The sequence below is a fragment of the Gigantopelta aegis genome, chromosome 6 (assembly GCF_016097555.1).
Source record: "Gigantopelta aegis isolate Gae_Host chromosome 6, Gae_host_genome, whole genome shotgun sequence".
Taxonomy (NCBI): domain Eukaryota; kingdom Metazoa; phylum Mollusca; class Gastropoda; order Neomphalida; family Peltospiridae; genus Gigantopelta; species Gigantopelta aegis.
In genome coordinates this window covers 61,475,908-61,499,728 of record NC_054704.1, presented here as the reverse complement: position 1 = coordinate 61,499,728, position 23,821 = coordinate 61,475,908, and the positions used below count along the sequence as shown (strand labels likewise).

General features: G+C 34.8%; 1 protein-coding gene across 1 annotated transcript; it reads left to right on the top strand.

Moving 5' to 3' along the window:
* Positions 1 to 2,362: 2,362 nt before the first annotated feature.
* LOC121376506 (proteoglycan 4-like) lies at positions 2,363 to 22,487 on the top strand. Its single transcript, XM_041504393.1, has 9 exons — positions 2,363 to 2,626; positions 5,419 to 5,574; positions 6,881 to 6,947; positions 7,577 to 7,857; positions 16,514 to 17,377; positions 17,947 to 18,153; positions 18,908 to 19,016; positions 20,084 to 20,167; positions 21,527 to 22,487. The coding sequence occupies exons 1-9, from the start codon at positions 2,465 to 2,467 to the stop codon at positions 21,583 to 21,585; spliced, it is 1,989 nt and encodes a 662-aa protein (XP_041360327.1). The 5' UTR covers positions 2,363 to 2,464; the 3' UTR covers positions 21,586 to 22,487.
* The last annotated feature ends 1,334 nt before the right edge of the window (positions 22,488 to 23,821 follow it).

The window sequence follows — 23,821 nt, the reverse complement described above, 5'->3', positions numbered from 1 at the left end:
ATATTTTTGTAGCCATTACGTAATCAATGCGATGCCTTGTTTGTGTTTTGTTTTTTCCTTTCGCAAAACTGCTGTCTAATTATAGAACACATAGAAAACTTTATTGCGTCTGTTCTTGATTTCCTTTCTTTTTCTTCTTTCTCTTTTTCAATAATATTTATTTCTGTTCATATTTAAATTGCAAAAATATATTACTGTCGTAACATGTATGTATTATGGAGAAGGCCTAGTAAGTTGTATAATTTGTGCCTAATACATGTCAATCTGATTAAAATTAGCTCTACTGGTCTACCAGTAGATCTAACAGCATTTGTGTGGACTCCCATGTCCATGTGACATTTCATCTATAAATAACAATTTAAATATCGACCAATTACACTTCGCCTTTTATTACATTATTCGGGAGCATACAAATTCTAAAAATATCGGGCGAGACTATTTATGCAATAGGCGAACTTGTTGGTCTATTTCAACATTTAAAAAATAGAGGGAAAAGTGCAGTAATAAACTCTGGATTGTATACTAGTATAAACAAATTTTATGGCTATACCATCACGGGTGGGTTTTTTTTTTTTGTCTTGAAACAAATTTTATATAAAATTTTATATTGAAATTAGTTTTCGACATACTTCGTAATTCACCCGAATCATTTCGTATACCCTCGGCATAATCCCGAATGTTTTCAAATTCTTTTCAAATCACTGGCATGATTTTGCAAGTAAGGTTTTGACTGGTCGAATGAAAAGTCAACTGGACATGAGCTCCGACGGGCTGCTGTTAGATCCACATGTGATAGTGGAGCTAATTTGAATTAGATTGAATACATTAGGTCTTTAAAAAGCAATAAAATATGTTTCAATCAATCAATTTCTCACAATGATCATGTAATATATTTAATGCATTTTGCAGTCTTTCTGCACTTTCTGCCATAATTACCGAATCATAATACGGTGTGGCGTACTGTACTTTGACAGCAAATAAGTTCAAGAGCGAATTGGCAACAAGGGCGAAACGACCTGTTACCGTTAAAAATGTTGAAACACTGTACATATGCCTATGACATGTTGGGGGTAGGGGTTTTCTGTATTTCTGTATACATGTATTTATACAATTTAGCCATTCATATACTATATTATTTACTATTTAATGTTCTCCTGTAAACCCTGTCCTGTCTTGTCACTTATTATATTATGTAATTGTTCATGTTTCCCCATATGCCGTTGCCTAACGGCCTGGTTGTAATAAATTCTGTTCTGTTCTGTTCTGGCGGGAGCAGGGGTGAAAAATCCTATGCTACTATGAAAAAAGGTAGCGGGTTTCCTCTCTAAGAATATATGTTAGTATTAATTGTATCAATATTATTGATGCTATATATAAAACCATATAAATAAAAATGTATTGGGACCGGCCTCGGTGGTGTTGTGGTTACGTCACGTACCCGATTTAAGACTGGTAGGTACTGGGGTCGTTTCCCGGTACAGGCTCCAACCTAGAACGAGTTAAATGAATCGGTGGGTAGGTGTAAGACCACTACACTGACTTCTCTCTCACTAACCACTAACAAACTAACCACTAATTTAACCCACAACCAGGACAGCATGCTTGAACCATAAGTGGATATAAGCACGGACCTAAACAAACAATGTGTTGAGTGCGTCATGAAATAAAAAAACATTTAATTTTTTTCTTTCAAACTGTTTATGGCAGCATAATGTGATCCAGATAAAGCGACAGGTTTCACTTTAGTGCATGTCAGTCTTATTGTACTATTTTGGATGAAACTTGCATTTTGCATTGGTAGCCCACGCCTCCACACCCTACCAAAGCAAACAGCATCAGCAAATTCGTGGCATTTGTGGTCTGAACTGGGGTGGGTTACGAAGGGGTGTCGAATATGAACCTAGCGAACCCTTAATTGTGTCTACATTTTTCCGGGAGATTTCTATTGAATAGCATAATATTGCACTATAATAATTTGTTTTAGCCCCAGGCTGTGGGAGAGGGGGTGTTGTTCCAAAAGTGACAAAATAATTTAATTATATCGATTAGGCTATTCTTTCACTGAATGTTTTTGAAAGAACTATATATATAATATCGTTGTGTAAAATTAAAATGCAAAAAGCCCTGAATCTGCATCATATTAAAAAGCATTTTAGTTGACTGATTTTTAATATATATTATATAATTCAAAGCAAAATATACATGCAATTACTTAGTAAAATGGAGAATATTTATAATTATTTTGGCCTAATAGTATTTTCTAGCACGTTTTGGTCCTTTCCAGTTATTAAGAATTTTGTCATTTATGAGTCCGATCTGATCGAGACTAAAAGAACCGCAACATCTGTGACGTAGAAAACAAGCGACGTCAGCATGAACGAATATTGACAAATTTGTGTTGTAAATTCAACCCATATTTTATATATTTCCTCAGCGTTTGTGCGATTAATGACATTGAATTAAAATGGAAATAACCGAGGCTGTGTCCCCTCACGTGTTTTTACCTGTTATCGGTGTTGTCTTCTGTGCTTTTCTTGTTTTTGCATTTGGTTTTAGATCACCAGTGCAGCCTCCAAGCTTTGATTTTGAAGATGATAAAAAACAAAAGAGAGGAAGAAAATCAAAGGTTTGTGTCAAATTTAAAGTTGAGCTAAACAGTGAGACATGTTTTTGTTTTTGTTTAATTTACAGAGTTGGATAAATTTTATAGGAAAAATATTATAAAATTTTTAAAGGTGCATTATCACAGTTGCATGTGTCGATATTTAGCAATTTTTTTTAATAGTATGAGGTGTACCATCAACATCCCAAACTGCATTCGGCTAATAACAAAAACACTAATACGATACTTATGGAAAGAATATTTGGCAAGACTTCCGAACGTTCCAGCATTCATTTCATTCAGGCTTAGGTTTAGGAAGGAAGGAAGGAAATGTTTTATTTAACAACACGCTCAACACATTTTTATTTATGGTTATATGGCGTCTAACATATGGTTAAGGACGACAGATATTGAGAGAGGAAACCCGCTGTCGCCACGTCATGGGCTACTCTTTTCGATTAGCAGCAAGGGATCTTTTATATGCACCATCCCCAGACAGGATAGTACACATACCACAGCCTTTGATATACCAGTTGTGGTGCATTGGCTGAAGCGAGAAATAGCCCAATGGGTCCACCGACGGGGATCGATCCCAGACCGATTGTGCATCAAGCGAACGCTTTACCACTGGGCTACATCCCGCCCAACTTAGGTTTAGGGTTAGTGATAGTATTAACATGTAGACCTATGCTGGAATGTTTGGCAGTCTTTCCAAAAATTCTATATTTTTTAGTTACGGTACATAAAATAAAATATATTCCAATCAGCTAACCAAAAAAATCAACAACATGGACGTAAAACGAATCCATTCTAGTAAACAAAAGTGTAACACCATACAGTAAACAGGAAAGGATGGTCGTTTTTAAGGCACACACATTAGGAAAAATAACCCTTCTGCACGTGTGGTTTGTCATTTTAAATTTTTAAAGCCACTATATGATAAAATATATTTTTATCAATTATGCATAGTGGAAAAATACTTTGTTTATTAATTTTTTTAATGGAAAAATTCAGTTTGTCAAGTATTCCAGTTCGATCTGCGTTTTACCATTAACACCCATCGGTAACACTTGATGTCAATACAGACAGGCATTTTGTTCATATCAGTAAATAATTTGTAAAATATACATTTTTTAATTAATTGATTTTTTAATTAACACAATTTATACACTAAAAATTATATATAATTGTTATGAATGGATTATGTCTACTATTCACTACAGTAAAGGCACACAAATGTAGCATATCTTTTGCAGATCAAATATAATAATTGAAAACAAATTCTATCAATGGTGCTGAAAGCTTAAAAATCATAAAAAATAACTGATTTGGGCTTGTTGATCTGGCACATGTAATCTGGCACATGTAAAGTTATGTGACATGCAGTCACAATTGAAAAAAAGAAAGAAAAGATAATCCCACTGCCTCCTTTTCTTTCTCTCCTTTGAAATCCATCTGATTTCTTTCCAATCTGGCAGTTCCTCCTATCTTTCAACTTCTTTCGTTGTCCACCTCCATATCCCAGTCCTTGTCTCTCGAACCATAACAGGTCTCTTGTGATATCCATGCCACACACCTGCCATTTCCCATCAGCTTTAGTTATGGGCTTACTCTGACCACTTCAGAGTTATCAGTAGTTACTTTTAGCATTCTTATGAAGCACCTACTATACTCCCCTACTACCGGTGGTTGTTAGTGCTGTGGATAAGTTTTTATTATATTAAGATAATGAGAATGATAGGCAGAGGGTGATAGATCTATGAGAAAGATGAATGAAAGTGTGAGCCAGCTTTGACAGGATTTAAACCACTGTCGTCAGCTTGATTGTCCAGCAGCTTATCCACTGGACAGTGGAGATCACAATCTAGTAGAACTGATCCTCATAGGCATACATGCTCCCATTTTAATTCAGTCTAATGTATATCAGTTAAAACTTATGCAGGGCTCGAACTTAATGATGGCACTGACAGCAATTGCCTTCGTTGAAATATAAATTGCCATAGGTAGAAAGCATTACAGAATGCACTTTTGTGCCATCAGTAAAACTCTGAGGAATGGCAAAATATATACACCTGGTGTACATAATCTGCCAATATTTAACATTTTCACATTTGAAATATGTTTACATACAGCAAAATAACCTTTCAGTCATATTTATTTTCTGCAAATGTCACTGTAAAAAAAAAATTGCCCTAGGCAGGCTCAAAATTGCCATCGGTGGGCTGTTTCACCCATGGCAATTCTTTTAAAAATTGCCGTGAGAGACAAATTTTTAAGTTTGAGCCTGGTTGTGAGAGTGAATCACCTATAGGTCAGCGGCAAAAATACATGGTTTCCCAGATGAAACGACGCAACTGTTTTAACGTTCAGATTTTATATAGCATTAACAATAGATAAAGCTGTGGTTATTAAAGGTACTTGCGCCATGCTGATTTTTTCCCAAATTAAACTACATGCCTGAATTTTAAAAAACATTTATTCATATTTTTATTAGCACCACTGCCAAGTAGTTATATAGGGTTGCAAACAAATCATTATGCATTTTTACTTGGATTACAACTAATATTATTGGTAAAATGATGGAAAGACAAGGTGCAAAGGTTTCAGGCCAGCTCATTTTGCCCAATCGTTTTTGCCTAAATTTGAGGTTTTACTCCAGCACGGGGGTGAGATTCCCCCCTGTACACTCATGCTGATCATTTCATTTGTACTGAATTTTCATTTTTATAAAGTTGTTCATTTGGTGCTAATACTTGCCATGTAGCTGTAATTCATGTTTTATAATTTCAAATATATATGTTGTTGGTTTCCTGCAGGGTAAGAGCACTACCAATGGTCATATAGCTGTTGGTATATCTGAACATGAGAGTCCAAAAACAGGTCTGAAGTCTGCTAAACAACCAGCAGCAAACCGGCTCAAATCACAGGAGAAATCTTCGTCCAAATCGGGGAACGTGTTGGAAACTAGCAAGGTACATTGTTATGTGTTTGGTCAGTAAAAGTGTGGCTGTGTAGATTAGTGAACTGCACTTGGTAGTACCACATGGACAATACAGTGATCATTGGTCATATAACTAAAGAAAGCATTGAACAAATATTTTAAGATTGCCTTTGAAAACTTTGGATTGTTGTGGTGGCCTTGTATATAGTCTTAATAGATAGTTAATTTATCAATCGAAATTGTCTGCATATTATTTTGTCAGTATAGTATTCTCTGACTTCATTGCACAGTTTGTTCCAGTGATGCTATAGTTCTCTGTAGAATCGTTCAGATCACAGAAAAATTATTTCAATTTTGAAGAGATAAAAATTGGAGTGTGCGAGATGCTGAGAGTTAAGTGTATGAGGAAGTAGTTTGCAGTCACGTTTGGCAGCTGTAGTGATTACCACAGGTGTATTGTTCTGAATAGTAAACACCCCTGTTTGGACTATATGTATTTTCAAAAATGTTCCATGGCAGCCTCTCAGCTGGCACAATTCAGTGACATATATATAGAGAATAACTAGTTAGTAACATAGGATATCAGCTTTATCCTGTGAAGGTAAGAATGGGAAATTTCCCATTCGGCCTGAACATTAAGGGAAAAATAATTATTTCTGTTATTTTACCTACTTTGCTAGAGGTGATATGAACAATTTAGTCACTATATATGCATGTGATGTCGGAAGTCATAATCTGCTAGTATACATTTATGACTTTGCCATAAAGTTTGAGAGAAGAAACCCGCTACATTTTTCCATTCATAGCTGCTGATAACAATTAAGTCAAAATCTTCCTGGAAATGTTCATTCTGGTCAGCCGATGAAATGGCATCAACATTCTGAGTATTCTCAGAGCTCTCTCATGTGGTGTGTGTTAGGATTGTATCACAACTGATTCCAGTAGTTTTATAGCAGTATATGCTGAATAGTTACTGGTTAGCCATAAACCTGTGGTGTGTGAATGCAACCACAGTGAACGGGGTATGGGGAGCCTCCCCCCGAAAGAAAATGGGTTAAGTTTAGAGTTAAAGTTTAAAAAATCATACATTAATGATAAAGAGTAATTAATTTTGTCAAAATTTGTCAAAACTTAAAAAACAAATCGGCAAAAAAATGTGGGTATGGTACCATGCCCATTTTACCCTCTGGCAGAAACCCTGACATACAGTGTATATCATTCATATAGGTTTTATTATTGTGACTAATAATAATGAGCTGCAAGTGGAGAATAAAATCTAACTTACCCCATTGAAGTCATGGGAATCTGTCTAAATAAACCTATTTTGGTTGTTTTAGGACAGGAAGTCGGCAGAAAAGGAGTTGGTGGTCCCTGTGAAATCCAAGAAGGTTGCTGAGGAAAATGGTGGGTTTTCAAATACAAATGTACTAATTAATGACAAATGGTGGGTTTTCAAATACAAATGTACTAATTAATGAGAAATGCAGTACATGTAGTAATGTAATCTTTACAAACATACATGTATACCAAGTAAATCTCAAATTTAGTCACTTATATTTAACTCAAAATAGATTTTTAACTCGGACCTTGACTTGAAGAAAAATGAGGGGAGTGATTACTTGCTCTCATAACAACTAGATTATGGGGAGCCATTAAGATTTTTCCATATCGATACCATACATATTAACATGACTCTTCTTGAACTAAGCTCAGGGGAGTGATGGGGAGATGGAGTGAAGGCTTCCCTCAAATTGTGAGGTCTGTTAACTTTTCTTAGTTTGTATGGAGAATATACAGTGTAAATGCATCACGTCATAATCGTTTTAGTGCTTCTTTTTGAGGGTGTGTAATTTCACAATACGTATATATTGTGAACTGAGTGAATCATGTAAGCTGTTCAGTGGTGGCACACTTGGTGTATGATTATGTTAGGAATAAATTAGTTTTAGGTTAATGGTTGTGTTAGTCCTAAAATTTGTCTCTTGTTTTAGGTGAATGATTGTATTAGGTTTACATCCTGTCTCTTGCTTTAGGTGAATGGAAAATGCAGGTATCTCGTAAAGGAAAGAAGCAGCGAGGAAAGAAAGATGACCGATCTGATGGCAGCTCTGACGAGCGCTCGCCGACTGAAGACAAGAAGACACCGGATCAGACACCTCGAGCAGACAAGGCCTCCGTGGTGCAGACTGAAAAAGCTCCAGCTGTTAAAGGCTCACAGGAGAAAAAGATAAACAAGCCAGAGGTTGCCACCATTAAGACAGAAAGTGAAGTTTCTACCTCTGAGCAGCGAAACAGGAAAAAAAAGAAAAATAAGGTTTGACCCCTGCCATGGGACAATTAAAAATATATATAGATATCATAGGTTTATAATATTATGCTGACAAATTTCAAAGCATGTTTTCTCCATTATACTGTCGATATTTTGGTTATTGTGATAATCACAAACAGTGGACTCTATGCAAACTGGCATCTGTCTAAACTGGATTTCTGTGTAAACCGGCACAATTTCAAAGTCCCATCCAGCTACAGACCTTGCCTTTTAAGGTGCGAGGGTGTGATCGTGATCATACAGCGCACACAATTCCAATGTAGCGAGTGTGAAAAATAAAGCATGTTACACTTAACAAACAGCGCACCTAAAATAATTTTGTATATTGACCATATGTAGCTGATAGAAGGATCCCTTTAATGATACCCGAAAAAAATTGTTATGAGAACGGTAGCATCCATGCAAGATTTTAATATTTGACTGGTACTTATCTTTGGTATACAAATCGGAAAACACAGGTTTAATAGACATTTTCGAAGGTGTATCAATCCGATCAAAACTTCTTTGCCCATATAATTTATTATTAATTAGAAACAGTCCACTTTTGTAAGGTAATAGATTACAACGTCTGATAAGGATAACTCATTTATACTGTTCATATAGTTATGACAAAAAGAGAAAAGGGATTAAATTAAATAGTGGCATCTGTAGCCTACACAAATGAACTTGTTATGGAATTCAGCGAAGTCGGTAAAATTGTCTCGATTAATTCATAACTGTTAGCCTACAAAGCTTACGTGAGATCCCGAAAATGGCAGTCTTATACTTTCTTTAAAAAGAAATAAATTTTTTTAAAATAAAATTTAGACGGAATAATAAAAAGAAGGAAAAGATATGATAATAGGTATGTAGGAATAAGCCTAGGTCTTTTTTTACGTCTATTATTTGTCTTTTTTATCTTAAAAAAGAAAGAAATAAAAGTGCATTTAAATATTTGTATTTCAGCCAGAGGTTAATGAATGTGCATATGTTATTTATATATGTACACACTATAATAACAGTAATCAGTGATCATTGCCAATTATTTAATTTTTGTTTCGTTTGTTAGAAAGTCACAGACCATGTGACTGAAACATGATTTGATGCGCAGTACTCTGTGGCATATTGACCAATCAGAGCTATCGGGGTCAGATTATTTTTACTCTTGGAATTCTGCATGCACATGCTGGTCTACTTGACAACTTTTTACGCATTGATGATGGTGTCTAAAATTATGGTGTTTTTTATTATCTTTATTATGGCATCCCACGTTTGGAATAAAGTCCTTTATAATGACAGATTTTGTCAGACTTTTAATATTTTTTATCAACAACATTGGGACCATTCTAGATCAATGATTTGTAGCGGTAGGTCAAATAACGTGTTACAAAATGTTGAGGGAGGGAGACTGATTGCGTAACTGTTGAATTAAAAATGCCACGTGAATGTCTTTCCCAACCAACACTATCAATTGAAGTAACTGTAGGCTACGTTTCACGAGTTATTTAAAAAAAAAAAGTTTTAATAATGTGAGTCGGTAGTGCACACCAGAGATGCTTGGGTCATAGTTCATGAACCACCTCGGAACCAGTGGGTTTTTTCTCATCCTAACTATCCTAATCATGTTCGTTGTACATAATAATAAAATTCAAGACAAAGTTGATTCCTATATATGTTTAGCTGCACGTTCATCAAACCATCTTAACACTGAAGAGGTATATATATAATTGTGTGCATCAAATTATCTGAATAGTACATATTATAATTCAAAAATCAAATTGTCTGCATCAGTGTATTGGCCTACATATCATAATTATATTTCTATAGTACTACTTCTGAAACGTTTTTAATAAATTATAACTCCATTCCTCAAAGGGAAAAGAAGTCAGACTACACTAATGAACCAAACAACATAAAATTAGAAGAAAACATTATTGGTTTATTGGTTCATTTTTGCAGCATATGTCTCTGCATTTACATGTGTAACAGGCGATTTTTTTCCTACTATTAGAAACACGAGGTTTCCTCCCCCAGAAATTGCCTGTTCCCCAAGTTCTTTTTATTTAGGACTTGTATTTTATCAAACTGGCTATCACAGAAGAACAACGATGAACAGAAACAGTTTATTACCATACGAATAACAAGACAAAGAAAAACAATACATTGCACGCTGATACAAATAAAGAGAATGAAGGGATCAACAGCATTTATCATGCTCGGTGATATATAAAAAGGTTTCAGTCAAAAGAGACAGTTTAGCAAAACATATTGCTCAGACCGCAAAGAAATAGAACTAGAACGAAAGAAAGAATACAGAATACAGATAGCAATAATGCTCGGCCTATGGAGAGAAAGAGTTACCTAAAGATAGGAAAGAGCAGGAAGGTGAAGTTTAATAAATGCCTACTTATGCATTCCCAACTTCATCTCGACATTGGTGTCCGAGGTATGCATAAATTACCAACATAACAATCACAATAAATTCCCCTAATAGAGCATACCACTTTGGAATCTCTACACACACTTCTCTACATTAATGCTATTTTCACAACCATTCCCAAATAAGATAAACATTATTTTAACTTAGTTCATTCAAAATTAACCATTCCTGTTTCACATGTACCAATTACTTCATAAATTAATAATGCTTGGTTTTCACTCGCCTTAGCATTTTGATGAGTGTGATTTTTTACTCGCCTAAGTGTTTTGAGGTGTGCGATTTTTCAAAAGGCAAGGACTGCAACTACCATTAATCTATTAATAGTAAAACTCTGCTTAAATCGGTTGCTGTCTATTCTGGATTTCAGATGTAAATTCAAGAACAAAATAATGGTTTATGCAGTAATTAGCTCTGTCTACACCGGCTATTAAACAGTGATGGCAGTTCCACTGTAATTAGGACACAGTGTTCAATGAAAATATCCTCACACTATAACCATGATATCCTCACACTATAACCATGATATCCTCACACTATAACCGTGATATCCTCACACTAACCATGATATCCTCACACTATAGCCATGATATCCTCACACTAACCATGATATCCTCACACTATAACCGTGTTATCCTCACACTATAACCGTTCCTCACATTATAACTATGTTATCCTCACACTATAACTATGATATCCTCACTCTATAACTTTGATATCCTCACACTATAACCATGATATCCTCACACTATAACCATGATATCCTCACACTATAACTATGTTATCCTCACACTATAACCATGATATCCTCACACTATAACTATGTTATCCTCACACTATAACTATGATATCCTCACTCTATAACTTTGATATCCTCACACTATAACCATGATATCCTCACACTATAACTATGTTATCCTCACACTATAACTATGTTATCCTCACACTATAACCGTGTTATCCTCACACTATAACCATGATATCCTCACACTATAACTATGATATCCTCACTCTATAACTTTGATATCCTCACTCTATAACTTTGATATCCTCACATTATAACCATGTTATCCTCACACTATAACCATGATATCCTCACACTATAACCATGATATCCTAACTCTATAACTGTTCCTCACACTATAACTGTTCCTCACACTATAACTATGTTATCCTCACACTATAACCATGATATCCTCACACTATAACCATGATATCCTCACACTATAACCGTGTTATCCTCACACTATAACCATGTTATCCTCGCACTATAACCGTGTTATCCTCACACTATAACCGTGTTATCCTCACACTATAACTATGATATCCTCACACTATAACTATGTTATCCTCACACTATAACTATGATATCCTCACTCTATAACTTTGATATCCTCACACTATAACCATGATATCCTCACACTATAACTATGTTATCCTCACACTATAACTATGATATCCTCACTCTATAACTTTGATATCCTCACACTATAACTTTGTTATCCTCACACTATAACTTTGTTATCCTCACACTATAACCATGATATCCTCACACTATAACCATGATATCCTCACTCTATAACTTTGATATCCTCACACTATAACTTTGTTATCCTCACACTATAACTTTGTTATCCTCACACTATAACCATGATATCCTCACACTATAACTATGTTATCCTCACACTATAACCATGATATCCTCACACTATAACTATGTTATCCTCACACTATAACCATGATATCCTCACACTATAACTATGTTATCCTCACACTATAACTATGATATCCTCACTCTATAACTTTGATATCCTCACACTATAACCATGATATCCTCACACTATAACTATGTTATCCTCACACTATAACTATGTTATCCTCACACTATAACCGTGTTATCCTCACACTATAACCATGATATCCTCACACTATAACTATGATATCCTCACTCTATAACTTTGATATCCTCACTCTATAACTTTGATATCCTCACATTATAACCATGTTATCCTCACACTATAACCATGATATCCTCACACTATAACCATGATATCCTCACTCTATAACTGTTCCTCACACTATAACTGTTCCTCACACTATAACTATGTTATCCTCACACTATAACCATGATATCCTCACACTATAACCATGATATCCTCACACTATAACCGTGTTATCCTCACACTATAACCATGTTATCCTCACACTATAACCATGTTATCCTCACACTATAACCGTGTTATCCTCACACTATAACCGTGTTATCCTCACACTATAACCATGATATCCTCACACTATAACTATGATATCCTCACACTATAACTATGTTATCCTCACACTATAACCATGATATCCTCACACTATAACTATGATATCCTCACACTATAACTATGATATCCTCACACTATAACTATGTTATCCTCACACTATAACCATGATATCCTCACACTATAACCATGATATCCTCACACTATAACCGTGTTATCCTCACACTATAACCATGTTATCCTCACACTATAACCATGTTATCCTCACACTATAACCGTGTTATCCTCACACTATAACCGTGTTATCCTCACACTATAACCATGATATCCTCACACTATAACTATGATATCCTCGCACTATAACCATGTTATCCTTACACTGTAACCGTTCCTCACACTATAACTATGTTATCCTCACACTATAACTATGTTATCCTCACACTATAACTATGTTATCCTCACACTATAACTATGATATCCTCACACTATAACCGTGTTATCCTCACACTATAACCATGATATCCTCGCACTATAACCATGTTATCCTCACACTATAACCGTTCCTCACACTATAACCGTTCCTCACATTATAACTATGTTATCCTCACACTATAACTGTGTTATCCTCACACTATAACTATGTTATCCTCACACTATAACCTTGTTATCCTCACACTATAACTATGTTATCCTCACACTATAACTATGTTATCCTCACACTATAACTATGTTATCCTCACACTATAACCTTGTTATCCTCACACTATAACTATGTTATCCTCACACTATAACTATGTTATCCTCACACTATAACTATGTTATCCTCACACTATAACTATGTTATCCTCACACTATAACTATGTTATCCTCACACTATAACTATGTTATCCTCACACTATAACTATGTTATCCTCACACTATAACTATGTTATCCTCACACTATAACCTTGTTATCCTCACACTAACTTTGATATCTTTTCCCACTATAACTATGATATCCTCACACTATAACTATGATATCCTCACACCTCACACTATAACTATGATATCCTCACACTATAACTATGATATCCTCTCACTATAACTATGTTATCCTCACACTATAACTTTGATATCTTTTCCCACTATAACTATGATATCCTCACACTATAACTATGATATCCTCACACCTCACACTATAACTGATATCCTCACACTATAACTATGATATCCTCACACTATAACTATGATATCCTCACACTATAATTATGTTATCCTCACACTGTAACTATGTTATCCTCACACTATAACTATGTTATCCTCACACTATAACTATGTTATCCTCACACTATAACTATGATATCCTCACACTATAACTATGATATCCTCACACTATAACTATGATATCCTCACACTATAATTATGTTATCCTCACACTGTAACTATGTTATCCTCACACTATAACTATGTTATCCTCACACTGTAACTATGTTATCCTCACACTATAACTATGATATCCTCACACTATAACTATGTTATCCTCACACTATAACTTTGATATCCTCACACTATCTATTTATCCTCCCACTATAACTATGATATCCTCACACTATAACTATGATATCCTCACACCTCACACTATAACTATGATATCCTCACACTATAACTATGATATCCTCTCACTATAACTATGTTATCCTCACACCTCACACTATAACTATGATATCCTCACACTATAACTATGTTATCCTCACACCTCACACTATAACTATGATATCCTCACACTGTAACCATGATATCCTCACACTGTAACCATGATATCCTCACACTGTAACCATGATATCCTCTCACTATAACTATGTTATCCTCACACCTCACACTATAACTATGATATCCTCACACTATAACTATGTTATCCTCACACCTCACACTATAACTATGATATCCTCACACTATAACTATGTTATCTTCACACCTCACACTATAACTATGATATCCTCTCACTATAACTATGTTATCCTCACACCTCACACTATAACTATGATATCCTCACACTATAACTATGTTATCCTCACACCTCACACTATAACTATGATATCCTCACACTATAACTATGTTATCCTCACACCTCACACTATAACTATGTTATCTTCACACCTCACACTATAACTATGTTATCCTCACACCTCACACTATAACTATGTTATCCTCACACCTCACACTATAACTATGTTATCCTCACACTATAACTATGTTATCTTCACACCTCACACTATAACTATGTTATCTTCACACCTCACACTATAACTATGTTATCTTCACACCTCACACTATAACTATGTTATCTTCACACCTCACACTATAACTATGTTATCTTCACACCTCACACTATAACTATGTTATCTTCACACCTCACACTATAACTATGTTATCTTCACACCTCACACTATAACTATGTTATCTTCACACCTCACACTATAACTATGTTATCTTCACACCTCACACTATAACTATGTTATCTTCACACCTCACACTATAACTATGATATCCTCACACTATAACTATGTTATCTTCACACCTCACACTATAACTATGATATCCTCTCACTATAACTATGTTATCCTCACACCTCACACTATAACTATGATATCCTCACACTATAACTATGTTATCCTCACACCTCACACTATAACTATGATATCCTCACACTGTAACCATGATATCCTCACACTGTAACCATGATATCCTCACACTGTAACCATGATGTCCTCACACTATAACTATGTTATCCTCACACCTCACACTATAACTATGATATCCTCACACTATAACTATGATATCCTCACGCTGTAACTATGTTATCCTCACGCTATAACTATGATATCCTAACGCTATAACTATGATATCCTCACGCTATAACTATGATATCCTCTCACTATAACTATGTTATCCTCACGCTATAACTATGATATCCTCACACTATAACTATGATATCCTCACACTATAACTATGATATCCTCACACTATAACTATGAGATATTTATATATTTTATGTATATTTCACTTGCTTGACATAACATTTGCATGGCGATATAGTTTGTGGGCCAATATCATAGGAAATATAACCCCTTGGAGATATCCCACGCTGCAATCATAGACAAAATTGAGGATGGGGAAATTTACATTTCCTAGTATATTTACCCCCTGTGGGGGAAGATTTTCAAATGGGTCATTTTCATGTTGCTCCGGCACTTTGTGTAAAGAAGCATATTTCGTCAGTCTCAAGAAGATCTGGTTCAGACAGTCCACTGTAATATAATAAAAGTTATAATAACAAAGTTATGAATTGAATAAGTTATGTAACTTGTGTAACCGGACTCTTGGTAAACCAGTTGTTCATGGTCGCATTTTAAATACTAGGCAGGGCCCTTGCACATTTGGTGCATTATTTCAGCTTGAACTGCTCTGACTTCTAGTGTCCTGTGTAATTTATTTTGTCTTTTGGTATTTGTCTTCATTAAAATATATGTGTTAAAGCATTGTTGTGTTATGCACATCACCTGGAAAGCACAACATCCATTAGTTTGTGAGCAGCATGTTAAAGAATACAGCAATTAATTAGTTTTGTGTATTTCAAATGTGTTGCCAAAAAATATAATATATAACATTACTAAATTGTACCATGTACACAATAAACACCCAGTAGAATATGTACAAATATCACAACCAGAAAGTAAATTGAAGAAGCAAAATCTGTAATGTTATTTATCAAATAGAACTACAGAGATGATTAGTTTTTCATTTAATTACCATTGGCTTGGTCCACACCAGCATGAAGTATTCCCTGTCCAGATTTAACTCCCTTTGTTAGGTCATCAGACAGGTGGGTGCACAAAATCTGTTATCACTGTTTCCCAATCAGCACATCCTAGGTACAAACATATTACATGTATGTACAGGTTTTGTTTAATAATTGTAGAATAAGGAGCTGACAGAGAAAGAGTTGGAGAAGTCATTGAATGCTAGTCCTGTTAAAGAACCACTTTTGAAGACGAAAGAGCCCGCACAGGAAACGAAAGTCAAGTCTTCAAAATCTTCCAAACCAACTACATCACCAAAATCACCGACTGGTGAATCGACCAAATCACCTGCTGGTGAATCGACCAAATCATCTACTGATATATCAACCAAATCTTCTGCTGGTAAATCAACCAAATCACCTGCTGGTGAATCAACCAAATCTTCTACTGATATATCGAGCAAATCTTCCACTGGTAAATCAACCAAATCACCTGCTGGTGAATCAACCAAATCATCTACTGATATATCAACCAAATCTTCTGCTGGTAAATCAACCAAATCACCTGCTGGTGAATCAACCAAATCTTCTACTGATATATCGAGCAAATCTTCCACTGGTAAATCAACCAAATCACCTGCTGGTGAATCAACCAAATCTTCTACTGATACATCGAGCAAATCTTCCACTGGTAAATCAACCAAATCACCTGCTGGTGAATCAACCAAATCTTCTGCTGGTAAATCAACCAAATCATCTGCTGGTGAATCAAATAAATCACCTGCTAGTACTTCGACCAAGTCACGTGATATGTCAACCAAATCACCTGCTGGTACCAAATCAACTACTGATGTTTCAACCAAATCATCAGCTGGTAATTCGACCAAGTCAACTACTTCTTCCAAACAACCAGCATCTAATAAATCACCTGCATCTCCCAAAGCAGATACTTCAGCGAAAGTAGACAAACCATCAGGTTCTGAAGTGAAGACAAAACCTGTGAAATCAAAGTCAGAACCAGTCCCATTGACACCAAAGATAGAGGTCAGTCAAAGTCTGTACATTAATTGTTCAAAAACTAAACAAAAGGTTGATAACCAGAGTTTCACAACCCTGGGGCTTGTAACTCGAAGCAGTCGGAAGGGCCTACTAAACTTATGGTAGTCGGAAAGCAATACTAAAAAGTTAGGTGTGTAACATGAACCACTCGTAATTTCACTTCTGACCTAGGACAGGCGTAAATTTCCAGATTTATGACAAATGTATTTCTACCCTAGACCAGTCGTAGCATGGACATAACATTAGTTTGTATGATTAAAAAGGCAAAGGATGGTATTGATCCTAACCAGGTAATAGGATTTAACATGCACATTCTGAAAAAGCTGTTGTAGCACATGCCTGTCATGGGTGCAGGTGTAATGAGTATGTAATTTTAGTCGTCAAACAGGCCTTGTTAGACAGAAACATCCAACAGTCACTTTAATCAGTCGACTGTCAGTCAGTACAAACTGATTACTGATTGTGAACTAACATTTCTAACATTATTAATTGACTAGTTTCAATGCATCTAAAAGTCTAATGTTTCATGATTAGTAATTTGTTGTTTTTGGTAGGTTGCAGAAACCAATACAAGTAAAAAGAAGTCAAAATCTAAAAAAGATAAGAAAGAAGATAAACAAGGTGGTGCCACTCTTAATATACATGATTTGGATGTGGACTGGTCCCCTCCTGATGTGCCAGAAGTTGTAATAAAAACTCCAGTTGTTCCAACCAAAACAGCAAAGAGCCCTAAAAAGAAGAATAAAGGTCTCTCTTCTGAGGTAACTGTAGCATGAATGAGTCGTTTAGATTAGAATAATGATTGCAGGATCTTTGTCATTGTCGACATTACGGGAATGTAATTTGTCAAAATGGGTTTTTTGTGACTGTAAAATGATTTTCACAGAGTAGACTGGATAAGATCTAAGTGCTGAGAAATGACCTTTATTTAGATCTAGTATATTATTTGAGCTTTTTTAAGATCAACGGAGCTTTTATTTTAAAATTGTTATCACATCCTTGATTTTACTTCACGTAACTAACTTGTCACTGGAAATCTTTCTTACAGAATGCCATTTATTTCTGTGAACTGAAACTAAAATGATGTGCATATATTTTTATGGTTTTGTACTCTACTGATGATCCAGATATATTTTAAAGAAACTGATTTTGCAGTGAGGTAGTATTTTTCAATCTTTCCACTGATGTTCTGCACATCAAGTGTTTAATAATCGGCGTAGAACAGTTTTGAATACATACATTTTTTCAACTTTTAAGTTGGTGATTCACGTGAGTTAAAACATGTGTCACTGTCGATTGAATGTAAATTATTGTGCCCTGATAATGTGTAAACACTTCCCATTAAGTACATGTAACTCATGAGGTTCCTGACACAAAAACGCTATGTTCAGTTTATTCATTGTTCTTCTGTTGCAGTAACTTTTATTTTTTATTTAAAGTTAAAAATTACTCTAAAATATTTGTGTGTTACTTTTGACTTGATAACAAGAGATGGTATATTGTTTTATTCTTCAGGTAGCTGATAACCAAAGAAATACTGCTACAAATACTAACACAGAAAATAAACCTACAGATAGTTTATCATTGAATAATAAAACGGAAGCTCTTAGTATAAAAAAATTAGGTAAGTACCCAGGAGTTTGATGCTTTCTATTGTCAAAATAACCAATTGTTGTATAATATGAGGATGAAAAGATGTTGTTAACAACCTAGTTAGCCAGAGCAAAATTGATGCGAGCTGAAGATTACTGTACGTTAGGTGAGCAATCATTCTTCTCAAACAAATATATCAAAATAAATATGTGATTCATTACTATTTACTAAATGAATTCTGTAAAATGGCAAGTTTGAGATTTTATGTTTGTTTAGTAAGTTTAAACTATTACATTCCAACATTGAAGCAGGTACAACTTCTATAAAATGTACATGAATAGCTAACTTAATTTCCATGTGGTTGTCCTGGTCCTGTCTTTAATATGGTTTAAAAATAATGTTAGAGATTTCATGTATCATCATTTTAACTGTGAAACCCTAATAAACAGATTTTTAATTGAACTGTGCAATAAATTATGAGTAAGATTACTTTTAGCATAAAGTTTGAGATAAAAATTATTTCAAAGTTTATTTAAAGAGGAACGATTGGCCGTTGTAAAAGTTTCCCGTTGAACATGGACAATGAGAGTGATCACTCTCCTTACTGGCGGCCACTGGAGAGGCTTTATCTTGTGTTGTGCCTGTTTGTGAATGTATGTGGCCACCACTATTCCTTCTACCACGATACTCATACTCTCAGTAGACTTTACGTCATTTCTTTGTACTATAGGAGTAGGTTGTGTATGTTTTGTTTCATATCAATAAGCAGGCATGTGCAGAGGGGGTTTGGGGGACGAAACCCCCCCCCCCCCCCCCCCCCCCCCACCCCCCAGCATTTTTTTTTTTTTGAAATTTTTTTTTCTGGGAGAGTATGACCTAACCCCTCTGTAAACTTTGCTCACCACAGTCTAGTCACATGTTACACACCTTGTAAGAGAGGCTGTTTGGTTTAAACGTAAAATGAAGCACTTCTAACTTGATGAGTCAAGAAATTCTAGTGATGCAATGAGAAATTAATATATTACTTGTATTAAATTAGTTTATTAGAGAATGAGATAGGATGGTAGTTTAACATGGCACTGTTGTTCTGTTTTGAAGGTGATGACACAAGTGGTCAAAGTGTTACTAGTGTAGACTCATCCAAGCAGCCTGTTTCTTTTGATGAAATGGCAAATAGCAAAGGTAGGTTAATGGTATTATTATTGCCATTTTATCCCATTGTGAGGTTGGGTTTTTTATAGACCAAAATGTATTTTTAAAAAGTGTCGGTTCCATGTTTCCAGTTTCACTCAACTTCTGAAGTAATACAAATTTAATGATCCTGTCTTAAGAATTGACTACAGTTATGTTTTGATTCCTGTAAGTATGAACACTGTATATATGTATTTACTTCCACATAATATAAAAGATATCTCTGAATTTGTGTTGTTTAATCTTAAATATGTTGTAGTATTGTTTGCGCAAACTTTATTTTTGTCCACAACTGCATAATATGATTAAATATTTTCAAAGTTTTTAATGTGAACTTCCCTTCATTTTATTGACCACTGAGTGTCATTTCATAAAAAGAATAAATGAATGAATGAATGAATGAATGTTTAACAACACCCCAGCACAAAACTACACATCGGCTGTTGGGTGTCACAGATGGTAAGTATATGAAAATATTATAAAAGATTACTTTTTTAATCTACTCAGCAATATTTTGCTTTCCCTATTAATTGATAATGGACAAAAAAGTACTGATAATTTGTTAGTATCATAATTTGTCTGAATATAATTGAATGCAAATGAATATTCTAGCTAATTGCAAAACAGTAGTATTAATTGTGGGGGTGGGGTTGATTTAAATATTGGTTCGATTCAGTTGCGTTTCCGTACACACCTCAGCTTGTTTCATTTGATATCCAGTGTGCAGACTGATAAAAAAATTTCAGTGTGTCAAAATAGTGTGCAATTTGAAATAGTGGAGCTGGATGCTGTAAAATATAATAGGATGCAGGAAAATAAAGAATCGATGGACACAGAACATGAAAAGAGGGGTGGCAAAATGCAATAGCACCAACACCACACCAACTGGACCGAGTTCAACCAGACCGGGCAGAAAAACGTCCGTTAGACTGGTTTATGTGCTTCACAGTAAACCAAATGGCCATGTCTGGAACCAATCAAATAGTTCGCTAACGTCTTTGTTTTATCAAGACTACACCTAACTACATCTAGTCTACAAAATCAATGTTTATAAATGGATGTTGGTAAATTATGGTAAATCAATATGTTTAGTTTTGAAAACCACAAGTAAGATTTTTATGTGGAATAAATATGATGATATGCTATAGAAAGAAGATCGCCAAAATAATATTTTTGGGGGCAGTTAATGCCAATATTTTTTAATATTTATGGTTGCCCAAATAGGACTTTAGTTACATTTGGCGACCTGGGGACTGTCAGTTTCGAGTCCTGCTACTGGCTATTACACTTAGGTTAATGCGTACATGAAGTGACGTTGAAATGGAATGACAGATTTTATTTCGTTTTTAGACTCATGGAAAGAGGCAACTCCTAAGAAGAGTAAAAAGAAGGCTCGTCGTGAAAACTAAGTTCCTTTCTTGAAATAATTCTGATAACCGTGAATACCCGAATCAACAGACAGTAGCCATGGGACCGCCACAGATTACACGGTGATCTAGTCAGCATCTCTTGTAACATGTAAATTCTTCAAAATTGTCATTCACCTATTAGATTTACTTACAGACAAGACCTAAAGTAAAATTTGCAAACAGAAATTAGTCCAGTGTTACAAGTTATGTAAGTTTTGTGATCAGCCATGCTATAGATTATAGATTGCTGTTAAGTGAAATAAGTGACAATTACTGTAGAATTAAAAATATTTCGGTGAAAGTTCATGTATAAAATATTTGTGTAATAGTTTATTGAATTTGTTTTTCCTTTTATTATCCCCATATCATTTTGGTCACATCAAGGTTGGGATATCTTGAAATCCTTGCCTGATGATAATACATTTTTAGCATAAATTGCTGATATAGTTGATATTTTGTTTCCCTATTTTCTGTCTTTATTGGAGTTTCATGGAAATTGCTTTTGTTAAAGTTATCATTAGAAGTCAGAACTATTATAAACTTTACATATTTGCTTCTGATTGATTTTATCAATGTTATAAAGCTCACACAGCATTTAATTGTTCTGTGGAAACCAGTGAATATGATTGTGTTATGTGATATGTATATATAGTCTGGTTATGGTATTTCATATCAAATAACATTCTGTTTATGTTGCTCATAAACTAAGGAAACAATACATGTACTAAATACATGTAGATTTTATTGGTGTCAATTCACGTCCAGAAATCAAATCATTTGGCAAAAATCACATGGTAATGATGGGACATTTCAGCATGACAGTACTCAATCCACCCCACACACCCACCCACCCCATATCATAAGTGGTGTTAATGAGTGCTATATTTTATGTTGGAGGTAAATCAATCTTACAGATTCCCGTGACTAATGTCCTTAATTTGTTTATTTTGATAAACTTTACATGGCTGTACAGTGCTAAATGACATCATCAGTGATATGAAACAGCAATGTAAGGACCTTTCTCTTAGAACTTTACTGCACTCAGCATTCAAATTAATCACAACCCTTATGTAGTTACAATATTAAATTAGATTGCCACTTAGTGTTCATTTCCATTTCTACCAGTTAGTGAATAGCTAGTGGTGGTGGTGGTGGGGATCTGGAAAACATAAAATATTAAAGAAAATTCTCTTCTTAACCGTTTAAGGAATTTTAGACTATTAATTACTCAGTTGCCCCCCCCCCCCAAACAAAAAATCCTAGCTACTGCCCTGATAAAACTGAATATGTTTTATGTGTTTGACAGTATAAGCTTTTAAACAATTTTTAATTGTCTTTTATTCTGTCAGCTATATCAAAAATTGAATTTACTGACATTTGGCTTTACACAAGATCCCAAATTGTTCATATCCTGAGACATGTTTTTAATTATTATTCCAGTCCATCTCAATGGACAGAATACTGGCTCCGTCCATGCCTTCAGTTGAAATGGCACTGGGAACCTTTGACTGTAGAACAATATATTGACAGTAAACCACAAACAGCAGGATGTTGTCAGCTCTGTCTAATAGCTTTCTTGTTTCACTTTCTCTGCTTTACACAATAAGAACATAGTAAATAGCATTTTCTTAATGTTTTTGTTTTCTGTATAGGTTGGAAAATTATTATCTGTAGTTAATCCATTAAATGTATTAACAATGAATGATTGAGAATTTGTTAAACTACATGTATGAAAAGAAATATGTAAAGCTTGTTTGAGAATAAGAATTGTACTATTCTACTTACTTGGTCTGTGACACTGGTTAAAACAAAATTGTGTCACAATATTTTCTGTCTCTAACTGTTGACTGACTGAAACGTATTAACGTGTCCATATACAGCGGAGGTTTCGAACATCACCAGTGACCAAGTTCGGGACAGGAGGGGGGGGGGGGGGTAAGTTTGAGTTGGGCGGAATTTGGTATAAAAATTTAGATGTTAAGTCAGGGACCTAAGACCAAAAGGAGCTGATTCATCCACTCTACTCATGTCTGGAAAAAGTTAAAGTCCAAAAAAAAATAAAATAGAGTTTTAAGTGCTTCCATTAGGCAGTTTAGACGGGCTACCAAAGTAAAGTGCATCGGCTGTTTACAAAAAAATAAACATAAAAGTTTGAACCATGACCAAAACATTTAAAGTCCAACTCAGCCCAAAAAAAGAGGTTACCTGGAAGAAAAGTCACAGGAAAGGTTGACTA